Here is a 15,568-nt window from a genome sequence, read left to right on the forward strand (position 1 = left end):
TTAAATGTTTTGATGTATATAGTCTTATAAAATGGGAGAAAATTCTAGATATTATGTGTTATTAATTACTTACCTTGTTAATATTATCCAAACGACACTTTATTTGATTTTATCTTCATGTTTTCAATGCTATTCATCACATAGCAATTGATATTATTGACAATAAAAAACGAAGTGATTTACACATTAAGACAATGTAGTTGAAAATTTTCAAATTTCAATTGTGGAAAATGCTTGAAACCCGCGATTGAAAATTTGTAATATTATTGTAGTGTATCAATGATGTGACTGCATCATTGTTAATTAACAAGAAAAAAAAAATATAAGTATAAAGGATTGCCGATAATATTCCCAATAAGTATAAAATAATAATAACAATCAGTATCAAATAGTATTCAGTCACTAATCATATAGCAATCGGTATCATTAATAATCATCATCAAATAGTAATCATACAACAATCAAATAGAAATCGGCATTAAATGGTAATTAATCAACAATCAAATAGACATTGATATCATTGGTAATTAGTATCACTATCAATATCAAATATTAATTTAACAACAATCAAATAGTAAATCAATATTTTAACAATCAGTATAAGATAGTAATCCAATAACGATCAATATGAAATAGTAATCAGACAACGATTAGATAGTAACGGATAACATTGGCAATCAGATGACAATTAGATGCAATCACGCATTTTTAACTATATTTTTTAAAATAAAAAACACAACACACAAATATCAAACATGCTGGTTTTTTGTTTTGAAAAAAAAAACAGAAAACTAAAAACAATTACCAAATATGGTTTGGTTTTTTGTTTTTTAAAAACAGAAAACCAAAAATAGTTATCATATATATGATTTTTGTTCTTTAAAAATTAAATGGTTATCAAACGGTGTCTAAATCTATAGCAATGAAAATTTTGCTCATCCTCATAATCAAAGGTTATTGTGGTAAGTTAGGAAGGTTATCTCCATGATGGTATGATTGAAGACAATATTTCCAAGCATTGAGAAGGGATTTAGATTTTGGGACTTTGTGTGGGATTTTGTAGAAGTGTATACTTTAGGTCAAAGGTTTATGTTGTTTAGAAAACTCTTGTAAAAATTGGTTAGATGAAAGAGAACCTTCTATGTAGCTTTTGTGTTATCTTAACAAGTTTTTTTGTTTCCAAAATCCAACTAGTCATCATTAATAAAGATCTAAATTGATGATGGTAATAGATAGCAATTTTTTTATCATATTTGCAAATTATAATATATCACACAAATAAATAAATGGTAAACATGCAATTTAGGTAATGTATCAATGACAGACTTCTATCATCAATAAATCATTTTAGTAGTCTATCACTGACGAACAATTTTTTTTTATCTATTACTGATAGACCATTCTATGTCTATCATCTATTGCTTATCAAGCATATTTATGTATATTGTTGATAAACATATATATTATGGATAGACCCCATCAATATGTCCATTAGTGATGACTTTTTATTCCTAACAGATCATTATATTTATGTTTACACACTAAGCTGACTGACTAAAACCGACCAAGTCGGTTGATCTAATGGTATAAGTCGATGGGAGTCATGGGAATCAATTTAGTGCATTTGCAAAACTGACGATTGGTCGGTGCGCCCAAAAAAGACTCGAACTGATTAAAAAAAACCTACAACGCACACAGTGGCAGTCCACGTCATTTCATTGACTTCGAAACACCATTTGGTCTTCCCAATTCTTCATTTCATGATCATATTTTAAAAAATAAAATAAAAATCTAACTAGCAACAAGAAGACTGCCCTTTTGAAAAAAGACGGGCCCACTCAATGCAACAGACCTGGGTTTGTTTTATAAGGTCTGTCTTGTCAAGAAAAGGTACAAGACTAGCTTTTTTTCTTATCCATAGACCATATTAAAAGAATTGGTCTTATAAACACCCTGGGAACAGAACATCTCACAGCCTAGAGTACAAAATTTCTATTGCAATAAAGCTACATCATAGCTAAGTCAAATGGGAAAAGACATAATTTCTCGTAGCAGTTGATGATAAGAAAATGAAAACCTCTGTTCTGTGGCATACAACATATAATCTACATCCCTCAGTGGCAAAAAAACAAAGTTAACTTACAGTAGCAACTGTGCGGAATTCCACTTCTGATATAGACCGTATGCCATTTTCGTCAGCGGTCACTTCCTCTGTGTCATCATTAGGAGGATAGCCACGTATTCGTCCAAGTAACCATTGGTCGATTACGCCACAATTGATTGCATACTTTATTGAGTGTTCTAAGTATCCCTTGTCAGTAATCAGATGGGGCTGAACTGATAACATTCTCATTAGAGCTGCAATGAAGCAAGGTTAGAAAAAATCATAAAGAGATGTTTGAGAGTGATTCTAAAATTGTTAAAATCACTTTAATCATTTTCTAAAATCACTCTAAAATATGTTTGTTTTAATAATATGAAAATTGCATTTAAAAGTGTAAAATCAAATATTTAATTTTGAGTGATTTAAGACATGTTTCGAACTAATTTTGAATTTGATCAAAGTGATTTTAACCATTTTAAATCACTTCCAAATATGCCCTTAAATAAGATTAACTAAGATTCAGCTCATCATCACTTCGATTCATAATTAAACAGAAAAAGCACATATATAAGAATGTTTACCTGCAACGATGCCATCTCCTGATGCTGACATATCAGAAGTGAAAGGGGTAACTGGGGCATCCTCCATTCCAAGAATAGAACCATCATGCTCCTCTGTATAGTAGTGTATTTTAGAAGTTCCATTAGTCACAAACAAGACCTTGAGATTCTCATGCCAAAGTGGCTTAATAACTTCTGGTTCATAGTGGACAAATTTTGAACTATCATTGTTTCTGGTGTCAAATTCCTCTGATGGCTGGATCCCACAAAGGAACTCAAGCTCTTGCTTCGTGACCTCAATAATATCTGCAAGATTCCATACTTGCTGTATGAACTCTTTTGTTTCATCAGACGAGTGCCAGAGAGGTAAAGGAAGGTTCAAATCGTAAAAAATGACGCCCCCCAACTTTCTGGCTATTTTAATGGCTTTCATTGTAGTTGATCTCATATTTTGATCAAGGAGGGAATGTGTGCCGAAGTAAAACATTTTAGCCTGCAAAACAGGATGTAAAAGGTAAAGTAGAACATATGAGTTCATAATCAAGCCATATTAGTGAGAGAGATAGAGAGAGAGTATCTAAGATAACCTTGAGATTAAGCTGATTTAAGGTAACTACTACATGAGTATAAAACTACAAAGCTTTAGCACTAGTAGTATCTTTTTTTTTCCCTTTATTTTCTTATCCCAATGCTCACCCTCAAAGCTCCAGAGATAGTTGAGAGTGATTTGTTAGGTATAAACACGGAATTCATGTTTAATATCCATAATATAATACTAGATTGTGCATGAGGAATACATTCTACATGAACAATATCAGAACATTGGCCAAAACACTTGACAACTATTAAATTAAAACGCTCAATGTATAATGTGCACAGAGCCCACAGATCTTTTCAAAAATCACTTGTAATCTCCATATTTTCTAAAATCTGACACATTTCATGGAAACAAAGGAATATTCAGTTAAGCATTTTCTTTGTAATACAATGAACTTTGTATCTTTTACCTCCTTTAACACATCTATGTTGATCTCTGACTTTGACAAAGAATCCTCTGCACTAGATTTGATGCAAGTCATTTTCAAGCGACCCCTCTTGCCAATTTTCATCTGTGACATAGCTGTTGCCCGCTTACTGTCAACCCGAACTGATCGAGTCTGAACATTGTTCACATTCATATAATACAACATGGCCTGACCATAGTCATCATCCCCAAGTTTTCCCATAAAAGCTACTTTTCCACCTAAGCTTGAAAGCGCAATTGCAACACTTCCTGCAGAACCTCCAGGTGCCCTAACAAACTTTTCTGGGGCCCATAATGCATCTTTCATTCTGTCCTGAATTTCATAATCGAGAAGTCTGTTTGCTGGCCTTCCTGAAGGCACAAAAGCATGGTGTGCAGCTCCAAAGCAACAAACAAGAGGAGGCCAACTGTATGTGACACTTACATCATCTCCCTCATCAATACCGATATCCAATTCCTCATCACTTCCATCAACATCATTCCCAATGAGTAAGGAATTTTCACCATCACTAATTTCTGATTTACTAAACTGAAGGTCTACACTAGTATCCTTCTTCTTTGACTTCCTCCCTCGCCTTGTCTTCGTCTCAGGTTTATTGCCCTCCACGCTAGTTGAGGTCGATGCAGCTATGAATTCAATTATTGGTTCAGCACTTACAAGATATAAAAAGGAATGAATAAGCTCAATGGCACACACCGTTAGCATAAATGTTGGATAAAAGAGTACATGGGAATAAAATACCTTTGCTTCGAGACATTCTCGAGGTCGGCTTAGAATCTTCAACAGAAACAATGCTTTCCTCAACTTCGGTCTCATTCATTGAAGATACTAATTCACTTTTTAGGTCCAGAGTATCTTCTGACGTTTTCTTTCTAGTCCTTTTGGTGGTGCGTCTAGGTGTTTTAGTCTTCTTTTTTGCGATCTCCTCGTCATTGAGTCCCTCTTGAGCTAAGCTTTCTGAAATTTTCTTCTTAGAAATAGCTGTAACAGCCCACTTATTATGTAGTCTAAGATCCTGATGTTGGTTTAAGTTGAGGGATGGGTAGTACCGAATTGACCAACTTGACTCGCATCTGCATCATTCAAGAGACTCATACATGATATCAAAGCTATATTTGGAAAGGGCTGTTGAAGAGTAACATAAAAAGTACGTCCAGAGAAGTCATAAGCACCTTAAATGCTTCGTGAGAAGGCACATGTAGAATGATTTTGTCTAAAATGCTTCAACTAAAAGCCTTTCAAAGGTACTTTTAAGGATCTAGAACTAATGTTACTAAGGGCCTGGTTGGATAAGCATTTAGAAAGTAATTTCCAAAGAGCATTTTTAAGTGCTTTTAAAATTTTCATAAACATTTTTAACTTGGTAACTAAAACATGGTGGAAATTTTGGGAAAGAAAAAGAAGTTTGAATTGGGTTAAAATATTTGTCACTGTCCCAAAGAAACTCATATCAAACCCACCTAAACTTAACAAACTATGATAATTCAAAGCAAGTTAAGCTAAACATTCCTACATTTCCAAATCCACAACAGTATGCAAACAAAGTTAAACCCAGGTGAGAATGCAATTCTTAACTTTTCCCGCCCCCAATTTCTGTCTATGAGAATTAACAAGCAACCTAAACTAGCATCTGGGTAATGCTAAAATATATCATATTTACGTTTTGGGGGATTTTGAAAAGTTAAAAGATGAAGCAAGTTGAGGAAGGAGAAAATAGAGAACCTGGGAATAAGAAGAAGCTGAGAAAAAGAAGAAGCCATAAACATGAGTTGGGATTCCTTCAGAGGTGGAAGGTTGGTGAATTCAGCTCCCCATGGACGCCTCTCTTAGTCCTTAGGCACGAGAGAAAAGAGGGCGAACGAGGGTTTAGGAGTGGGAGAGAGATTTTTGTCAGTCTTATTACTCAATATGGATCAGCAGGAGGATGGTGAGGATGGTGAGGATGGGGCCTTCATCAAAACGGTGCGCTTCGAACACGTAAGTTGAATCCAAAACCCAACGTTCGTCCGTTTTCTTTCTACTAATCGATAAATCTATACTATCTCAAAGGATTATGGAAAATTTTTAATTTTCCCTTTTGCCCTACATGATTATCTTAAGTAATTTCATATTTATTAAATCATTAAATAATTTTTTTCTCCAAATTTGAACATCACATGTAAAAATTAATAAGCAAAAAATATAATAGGATTCTATTGTTGGAAATTTAAAAACATCACATTTTATCCTTATTTTTTAACAATTAATTTTTTTTTTAAAAAAAACAGATATGATACTATTTTTGGTGAATTTAAAAGATCACGTGTTTTTTTACCATCACATATAAAAGAACAAAAGTATAAAAAAAAAAAAAAATCAAAATTTATACACGTAATTTTTTTTAAAAAAAATTAAAAGTTCATACTATTTTTGACAAATTAAAAGAGATTACATTTTATTCCTATTTTTTTAACGTAAGAAAAAAATCAAATTTTATCTGACAATCTATTTATATCTCATGCTATATCACATTAATATAAAATAAAATCTAATTATTATTTGAAATCTATTTTTTTTTTTATATAAATAGCTTAAGTCAACCTCTTATTTTGCATAAGGATCTCATCTCTTTTTTTCCCTTGATTTTGTTAACCCGCTCTCCTATCTTTCTTTTTCTTTTTCTTTTTTTTTTTTTCCTTTTTTCTTTTTTAGAAATTTTGTTATAACATTCCATGTTTTATTTTAATAGTAACATCTTTTCTTTTGTGTTCTTCTTTAAGAAGATTTTAATAATTATGTTTCAAGTATCTTCTATGTCTAAAGAAATTTCATCTCTCTCACTCTTTTTTTTTTTTTTTAATATATGCCCTCTTTTCCAATATAATGTTTGTCACTTTTGAATTTTCTAAAAATATATAGAATGATTTAATATATGTTTTTTATATGTTATTGTAGCTTTTTTTATACATGTAAATTTACCTACTTATCCTAAAATATTAAAAAGGGCGAAGTAGAAGACCATGTTTGTAGGATTCAACTAGGTTCGAGCAATTTAGAGATATGTGCTTTGATAGTTTTTTCTTTTTTTTTTTTTTTGTTTTTAATTTTTGTAAATATACACTCATTGGTTTAGGGGTTATAATCATTTTTTTTTTAAAAATTTAAATGCTTTTGTATTTCTTTTTCTCTTTTCATAAAATTTTGAAATACAGTTTAAAATCAAGAAGAAATTTGCAAATCAAAGTATATTTACGCCTTTTGGGTTTTGATAGAAAAATCTAATATATTTTTAAAGGGCTAGTTGAATAAATAGAATTCAAGCTCAAAATAATAGAATATGTAATACGAGGATAAAATAATTGTATATATAATTCAAAAAATGGTAAAAGACTAAAAAATTCATGCCTAGCCATCATTTTGTTCGCTTCTTCCCGGTTTTCTCAAATTAAAAGCTATCACTAATAGCAGCTATTAGTGATAACCACTGATAGCTGTTATCACTGATAGCTTCTATCAAATGCTATCGATGATAGTTGCTATTAACGATAGCTTTCAATTAGAGAAAAATTAATACAATATTGAAATATTAGTTTTTAATTTGCTATCAATTATCAGTAGCTATCATTGATTCACTTTCATCAATTGAAATCAACGTTGAAATATTACTACTTAAGGCTATTAGTGGCTATCAAGGATAGATTTATAAATAATGATCAACTTTGAAAGAAGACCAACAACTTTGATTACCATAGTAGTTATTACAAATAATCTTTTATCATGATTATCACTGATAGCAGCTATCAGCCGTTATCACTGATAGACTTTTGTTACTTAGAATCAACCTTGAAATATTAACACTTAAGGCTATCAATGATAGACTTCTATAACTGGTTATCACCTTTGAAAGAAACTCGATATATAGATATCACTTAAGTTTTATCACTGATATCACTAACATTACTCATATTGTGGGTATCGGTGATAGCTTCTTTCACTGATAACATCACTGATAAGATGCTATCAATGATCTCACTGATATCATGCTATCAGAGATAGTTCTCTATCACCGATAACGTGTTATCGGGTAGCTTCTATCATCGATAACATACTATTAGTATTAGCTTCTATCACTGGTAACATGCTATCAGTAGCAGCTTCTATCAATCATAGCCACTGAACACCTTTTTGCCCATTTCTTGTCCTTCCTAAACATTTATAAGTCCCTTTTCTTTTCGATGATAGCTTTTATCACTGATAAACATGCTATTAGTGATAACTTCTAGGCATTCCACTTACATTTTAGTTTAAGATTCAACTTTATTAATTAAATTCACTAAGTTGGCTATCAATGATAGATTTCTATAAGTGGCTATTAACTATGAAAATATAATCAAAGATTAAACTATCAATGATAGAAAATATTAATGGCTATCACTGATAGACTTTCATTTGCTATTTATATTTATTATTTGTTATAATAATCAAACTTGATGATTGACTTGTTGGTGTTAAGTCACTTATGAATTGAGTACTTTCAAGTCCTGGGTATGAAAGAAGCAAAAATCGGATAAAGGAAAGAATAAAATAAAAAAAAAGGAAGAAGCAAAAACTGAGAAAGAAAAGAAAATGAAAAAATGAAAAAAGTGAGGGAAGTAGGGTTGGCAAAAAGACCCGACGGGGTGGGTGCCTCCGTTCGGGCCGGGGATTCCCTAGTTTAACCAGGGATGGGGTCAAATCGGGGAATTTATTCGGGGCCTCGTCTGGGGACGGGGTGGGGATGAGGACAGTATCCCCGCCTCGACCCCGACTCCGACCCAAATTAATCCTCGACCCCGAATTTATATATATATTTTTATCCCCTCCCCAGTTCTCTCTCGCTCTCTGCAATCTACAACAAAACATCCCTCCCCTCTCGTTCATCCTTCCCCTCCATTGAAGTCTGCCACGAATGGGGCCCCGTGGTGATCCCGTTTCCCCGACGGGGAATCCCCGCCCCCATCCCCGCCTTCAAATGGCGGGGACGGAGTGGGGATGGGGGACAATTTCCCCTACGGGGCTAGGGGCGGGGGACGCCCTCCTGCCCCGCCCCAGCCCCTTGCTAACTCTAGAGGGTAGAAGCAAAAATCGAAGAAGAGAAAGAAAATAAAAAGACTAAAAAAAAGTGTACAACAAGATAAGACAAGAGAGGGCGAAATTGAAAATTTTTAAAAAAAATTCAAAACTTGACTAGTTAATTCATCCATATTTACAAATATTTTAAAGATGTAATATATTTTTAGATTTTTCTCTTATTTTACTATGTATTATAAATATCTATTTTTAAATTAAAATTTTAAAAATTATAATTAGAAAATAATCCAATCATCTTCTTTTTCAACCACGTAGAAAATTATTACAAAGTTTTATGCACAAATTAAAAAAAATTAATATTTTAGTTCAAATTAAATAATAGAACATTCAAATCAATTAAAAAATTAATATAGATAAGATTATCATGAAATAAAAAAATAATAATTTAAATTAAATTTTAAAATTTAAAGAATAATCAAAACATCCGATCTAATTAAATAAAAGAATAGAAAAATGTTTTGATTTAAGTTGAAGTTTAGAATTGAGTTAATCAAATCATCCCATAAAAAATTAAAAATAAAAAATTATCACGAAAGTCGTTTTTTTTATAAAAAAAAATTGGTTAAATCAATTTTAAATTAATAAGATAATCAAATCACCAAAATCAAAGTTTAAAAACACAATAATAAGAGACAATTATTATGAAATTTTAAGCAAAAAAATATTTTTATTTAATTTAATCTTAAAAGTAAGATGATAATCAAATCATCCAATAAAAAAGTATTTAAAAAAAACAAAAGATTATCCCAAAATGAAAAAAAAAAATCTTGGTTTAAATCATTGAGATTAAAAGATCATCAAATCATAAAATCATCCGAATCAAAATCAGAATAGAAAAAAAAATTAATTAAGAGATAGTTATCACTTTAAAAAATACTATAAAGAAAAATATCAAAACCATCCATGATTTTATCTAATTAGTTGATTCAATAAATTTCAATACTAGTTAACATTTAATTATGTACATATATTTTTCTTCAAATTCAATATGTATTTGGTTGTTTTACTAATATTGAGTGATTTATTGTAATTATAAAAATTAAATTATTTGTAACCGGTTATAAAATCTTGATTTTTATTATTTTTTGCAATCATTTTTAAATTTATTGTTTAATCTCCACATATTTTTTATTGAAAAAATTATTGACATCACATTAACCAAAAAGACTTGCCCCTTTTATCTGATGGTTAAATGAATATATGCCGTTTTTATTTTAATTATAAAGATTAAACCATTTGTAATACCTTCTATTCATCATTTTAAATTCTTAGTTTTTATGTTTTTAATCATTTTTAGATTTATTTTTCAATCTTCACATTATTTTTTTTATCAACCACCACATTAATCAAATAAAATCAAATTAGTATTTGAAATCTAAATTAGCTAAATTATGTCCTCAATTTTCTATCAATTGTCTCATCTTCCTTTTATTCATAAATTAAAGTTATTATTAAAATCTTATAATTAAGTTCTTTTTCTAAACTTTACACAACACGTTGATTGCACATAGTATCAAACTAGTTAAAATAAAGGGAAATTGAACACATATCGGAAAATTTTCCCTTTTTTTGAAGATTTTACTAAGATATTGTTATGTTTTTTACCTTGAATGAAATAGTGATGGCTTGATATATATACTTAGAAAGAATGATAAATGAAATAATTTAAATATTATAACTAATTTGGGCTACGTGGAACAATACCATTGGATAAAGAATAATAGTCTGAAAACAACAAATCCTTCTAGAACTCTTATTCGGAGTCTGCTCAGTTGGCTCCACATCAGTTGTCGCATGATGATGAGTCATGTATTTGATCACTCTATTTAATGATTATTATCCCCAATATCCCCCTCAAATGAGAGGATAAGGAAACTAGTCCGAGTTTATTTCTCAAGTAGGAGAACTAGTTCGAGTTTATTTCTCAAGTTGTTCATTGGAAAGCACATAACGAACCTTGAAAAGAGCTTGAAGAGCTTGGTCATGAACATAATTCACATCAATCTCGATGTGCTTAGTACTAACATGGAAAACTGGATTTGCAGTTAATGCTACTGTTCCCAAGTTATCGCACCAAAGCACTATAAAGGAAAGCTAACCTTAAAGAACAAGTTTCAAATTCAAGTGATTTCAATAGAGGCTTGAGCTAATGCACAATATTTTGATTCAATACTAGAGCGAGCCATTGTTGCTTGTTTCCTTGAGGACCAAGAAATGAGAGAGGTACCTAAGAATACACAGTAAGCAGCCGTGGATTTATGATTATCCACACTAGTTGCCCAATCCACATAAGAAAAACACTAGCTTCCCAGAGGTACGTAACTACTCTCCCCCCTAATGTAGAACCTTATGTACCCAAGGCATTATTTCTTAGTAGATTAGCAAGACCTAAGGTAGAAGAAGCCGATTTAGAGCTAATTGGAATGTTTAAAAGGGTACAAATTAATATCCCTTTGCTAAATTCTATTCAACAAATACCTGGGTATGCTAAATTCTCAAAAGACTTGTGTACTAAGAAAAGAAAAGGGAAGGAAGAGGAGAGAGTAACTATTAGCAAGAATGTGTCTGCATCGTTAAAAAAGGACATGCCTTAGAAATGTAGAGACCCGAGAATGTTTACCTTGCCATGCAAAATAGAAGATAGAATTATCACTTATGCCATGCTAGACCTAGGTGCATCAATAAATGTCATGCCTTTTCATGTTCATGAAGCTCTTAAATTGAATGGCCTACAAAAGATGAATGTTTGCATACAACTAGCCGATAGGTCATACATACAACCTCTAGGTATAGTAGAGGATTTTTTTGGTAAGAGTTGGAGAATTAATCTTTCCCGTTGATTTTTGCATTTTAAAAATATATGAACCATACTCTACTTCATCCTCTAATATTTTACTTGCTAGACCCTTCATGAAAACTGCAAAAACTAGAATTGACGTAGATAAAGAGTCTTTATCAGTAGAATTTGATGGAGAGGTAAAATCCTTCAGCATTTATGACGCCATGAAATTCTCTAAGGAATATTTGTCTCTTTGTTCCATAGATACATGGGACATGTTTGATGAATTGTTGTTTTCTATTGACAAAAATTTGGATTGTTTGGTTGCCCCCTCCATTAATCTTAACGAGAATGACTCTTTGATTGACTCTTTCTTTACTTCAAATGATTTTGATTTGAATGATAATTCTTCTAATGATGTTTTTGTGGAATCTCAAGTACAAGGGATCGTGCTTAAGGCTCTCTCTTCTCACTTCAAGTATGTTTTCTTAGGAGAAGAAAAAGCCTTTCCTGTGATCATATCTAGAGAACTCACATCTTCTCAGGAATGTTCACTAGTGGAAACATTAAAGATCACAAGAAAGCAATTGGTTGGACCTTAGATGATATCAAAAGGATAAGCCCTTCCCGTTGCATGCACAAAATCGTTCTAGAGGACGGAGCTAAGGCAACTGTTCAACCTCAAAGAAGACTAAATCCAACCATGAAAGAAATTGTTCATAAGGAAATTCTCAAGCTACCTAAAGCCGAAATAATATAGCCAGTCCCAGATAGTCAATGGGTAAGACCGATAAACGTGGTACTGAAGAAAACCGGGATGATCATTGTGAAAGATGAAATAAGTGAGATGATCACAATGAGAGTGCAAAACAGTTGGAGAATGTGTATAGACTTCAGAAAACTCAACGAGGTAACAAAAAAAAGATCATTTTCCTATACCTTTTATTGACCAAATGGTTGAACGGTTAGCCAGGAAACCATATTTTTGTTTTCTTACGGTTTTTCTAGATTTCAAATACCAATAGCACAGGAAGATCAAGAAAATGCTACTTTTACTTGTACTTATGGTAAATATGCATTTAGAAGAATGTCATTTGGGCTATATAATGCCCCGGGTACGTTTCAACGATGCATGATGAGGATTTTCTTTGACTATGTAGAAAAGTGCATAGAGACTTTTATGGATGACTTCACTGTGTATGGTAATTCTTTTAAAGATTGTTTGCACAATTTGAGTTTGATTTTTAAAAGATGCATAGAAACAAATTTGGTTCTGAATTATGAAAAATGTCACTTCATGGCTTCTCACTGAATAGTCTTAGGACACTTTGTATCTTCTAAGGGCATAGAAATTGATAAATAAAAAATAAATGTCATAGCCAACCTTACCTATCCTAAAAACATTAGGGAAGTGTGCTTTTTGATTGGTAGTGTAGGGTTCTACAAGAGGTTCATTGGGGACTTTTCAAAACTTGCACTCCCTTTGTCAAGCCTACTTAAAAAGATGTCGTATTTGATTTCAATAAAGAATGCAAGGAAGCCTTTGACACACTCAAGGAGAAGTTGATATCAACTCCAATCCTTCAACCACCCCGATGGAGCTTGCCATTTGAGATCATGTGTGATGCTAGCAACCTAGCAGTAGGGGCGATATTAGGACAAAAAGTTGACAAGAAGTGCCATGTGATCTGTTTCGCATCTTGAATGCTCAATTCGTCTCAAATCAATTATTTAACAACAGAAAAAGAATTTCTTTCTATAATTTTTGCTTTGGATAAATTTTGATCTTATATTCTCGGTTTTCCAATAATTGTTTACACTTACCACTGACGGTATGCATAAGTGCACGCAATCAAAGTAATAAATCTCAAATAGGGTATTGTCCTCAGGGACCAGCGTGTGTAAAATTTTCCTAACTTAGCTATCACAATTCTTCATCAATTTTATCCAGGCAACCAAAAGATGATTTTTATCTATAACTACAGATAACAAAAATTCAGTCACGCACAAGAACAATTCAAAGAAACACAATTTCAGGGTGTTGTTTCATTTAGGGAATATAATGAACATGACATGTAATTGATTGAAATTGATAGATTGAGGCTAGAAGTTCTAAAATCAGGAAATCCTCTCTCGAGCTCAAACCATCCTAATAACTACCCACCGACTCGAATCTCTTCTATCACTTGAATAGTTACAACATTAAGACCTTCAATCATACCCCTTATTATTCTAAATTCACTCTCATGCAATTTTGAATAACAATCTAAATTATTGAGTCCAACGAATTAAATTCTCTCTCGAGACATCTAATTAACTTAAGTTCATTCAATTAGTGGCCAGTTAATCAAAAGCATTAAGTACAAACAATTTAGAAATCTATGCAAAATCAATCAATTGTAAATTCAATATTTAAAGTAATATCCCTAAAATCCATAAACACCCTAGAATAAAAGAGTTTAGTCATGCATGATTCTGATAACAGTATCAACAAACAATCATTATGACGAAACATAAATTAACAAAGAAGAACGATCTCCCCTCAATAGGTTCGAATCCCAATCACGATCTTCTTGACTCTCGCCATGAATACCGGATTGTTCTTCAACAAAACTGCACGATCAAGATCAATCTTTCTGTCACGATCAATCCAGAAACACTCTCAGATCAACTCTCAATCGAAATCTCGAGCCTTCAACCAAAAACGATCAGAATTGCTTTGTTTTGGCTCTTGTACGGACTAGAATTTAGGTAAAATCTATCAAAGTCGGCTCTCTTTTCTCTCCTCCAGACCTGGCGACGCAATGCTATTATTTATAATATGCTCGCAGCGTTGCAATGCTGCAAACCATCATTGCAATGTTAGCGTCATGCCAGCCGCGCATCAAAGTTGTAGCATTGCAACGACGCCCTGTTCCAAATTGCTCTCGGGTTTACAACGTCAGGGAGTAGCGTTGTAACGTTCTTCCAATGCTGGCTCCCCCGAATTTCCTTCCAAATTTGCCTCTTTTCTTGATCTTGGGTCCTTGGTTTCTTCCTAATTCCATAGCTAACCTGTAATTGCTCAAAATTGGAGTTTTGCACCGGGTTTTTTTTTTTTTATCATTTTCGCATAAATTGCTCATGATGCTTAATGCCCTGAAATTACTCAATCAACCACGTCAAATTAAAAAAAACTAGCAATATTAGTTCTAAATTTGAAGGTAATAAAAGAACTTTTTAGATGCTTTTTATCACCCAAACTTAAAACTTTGCTAGTCCCGAGAAAAGAAAAGAAAGAAACACAAAGTAGGAGAAACAATGAATACTGAAATGAAAAGGTTCAAGGCATGCATTCTCTTATTCTGGATTCATTAGCTTCTCCACATATACAACACTCATCCACAAAAAAATTCAGACACATCCTAATCATTGAGAGTTTCTAAAGCCAAAATTTTTTATCCCTTGTGTGTGTGTGATTCTTCCTTTAATTCAAAACTCAAAAACTGACTTAAGATATTAAGCTTCATCCGTTTTCCCCCTAATCTAGCTCAAGCACCAATCATCAAGCATTACCACACTCAAGGAAGTAATTGAAAGAGTTAAACAACATGTAGCAGAAGTATCAAGGATCCATAAGCATTCTAATTTACTAATTTTGGCAAAAACTAAAGTATGCTCTTCTTAAAAAGTGGGTTTTCAGAACATACGTTTGATGAACTCTCCAAGAAAACATCTGTTCAGCTGCTGTCTTCACTTGATATCAATGTGAACCACCTCAAAGCCTTCCTTACTATGCTCTTGGAGCTTTAGGCAGAGTTATGGGACTCAAGAACAACTTGAAGATATGAAGAAACAAGAAAAACTCACAGCATCCCAACTGAAGAAGACAGATTCTTCTTCAGAAAATTTTCTCTCAAATTGTGTATCTCTTTTTCTCCAACAACTCCAATCTTCTTTATATATAATAGATGAAAATGCAAAGATATGGAGTGCACGGCTTGCAGCTCAT

The 15,568-nt window shown here is 32.3% G+C and overlaps 1 protein-coding gene across 1 annotated transcript; it reads right to left on the reverse strand.

The window, feature by feature from the left end:
• Window positions 1–1,816: 1,816 nt before the first annotated feature.
• LOC120074521 (fructokinase-like 2, chloroplastic) lies at window positions 1,817–5,697 on the reverse strand. Its single transcript, XM_039027675.2, has 5 exons — window positions 5,412–5,697; window positions 4,431–4,762; window positions 3,672–4,315; window positions 2,686–3,157; window positions 1,817–2,358 (listed from the first exon to the last, which is right to left on the reverse strand). Exons 1-5 carry the CDS (start codon window positions 5,453–5,455, stop codon window positions 2,135–2,137), a joined length of 1,716 nt encoding a protein of 571 aa, XP_038883603.1. The 5' UTR covers window positions 5,456–5,697; the 3' UTR covers window positions 1,817–2,134.
• Between the last annotated feature and the right edge of the window lie 9,871 nt (window positions 5,698–15,568).

The sequence above is a fragment of the Benincasa hispida genome, unplaced genomic scaffold (genome assembly GCF_027475165.1).
Source record: "Benincasa hispida cultivar pf3 unplaced genomic scaffold, pf3_genome.v1.1 HicScf1863, whole genome shotgun sequence".
In the NCBI taxonomy this organism is placed as follows: domain Eukaryota; kingdom Viridiplantae; phylum Streptophyta; class Magnoliopsida; order Cucurbitales; family Cucurbitaceae; genus Benincasa; species Benincasa hispida.

Coding starts and splice junctions, on each gene's coding strand:
- LOC120074521 (XM_039027675.2), bottom strand. CDS start 5,455: ATGTTTATGGCTTCTTCTTTTTCTCAGCTTCTTCTTATTCCCAG. Junction 4,316..4,430: donor GAGAATGTCTCGAAGCAAAG/GTATTTTATTCC, acceptor TTGAATTCATAG/CTGCATCGACCTCAACTAGC. Junction 3,158..3,671: donor ACATAGATGTGTTAAAGGAG/GTAAAAGATACA, acceptor CCTGTTTTGCAG/GCTAAAATGTTTTACTTCGG.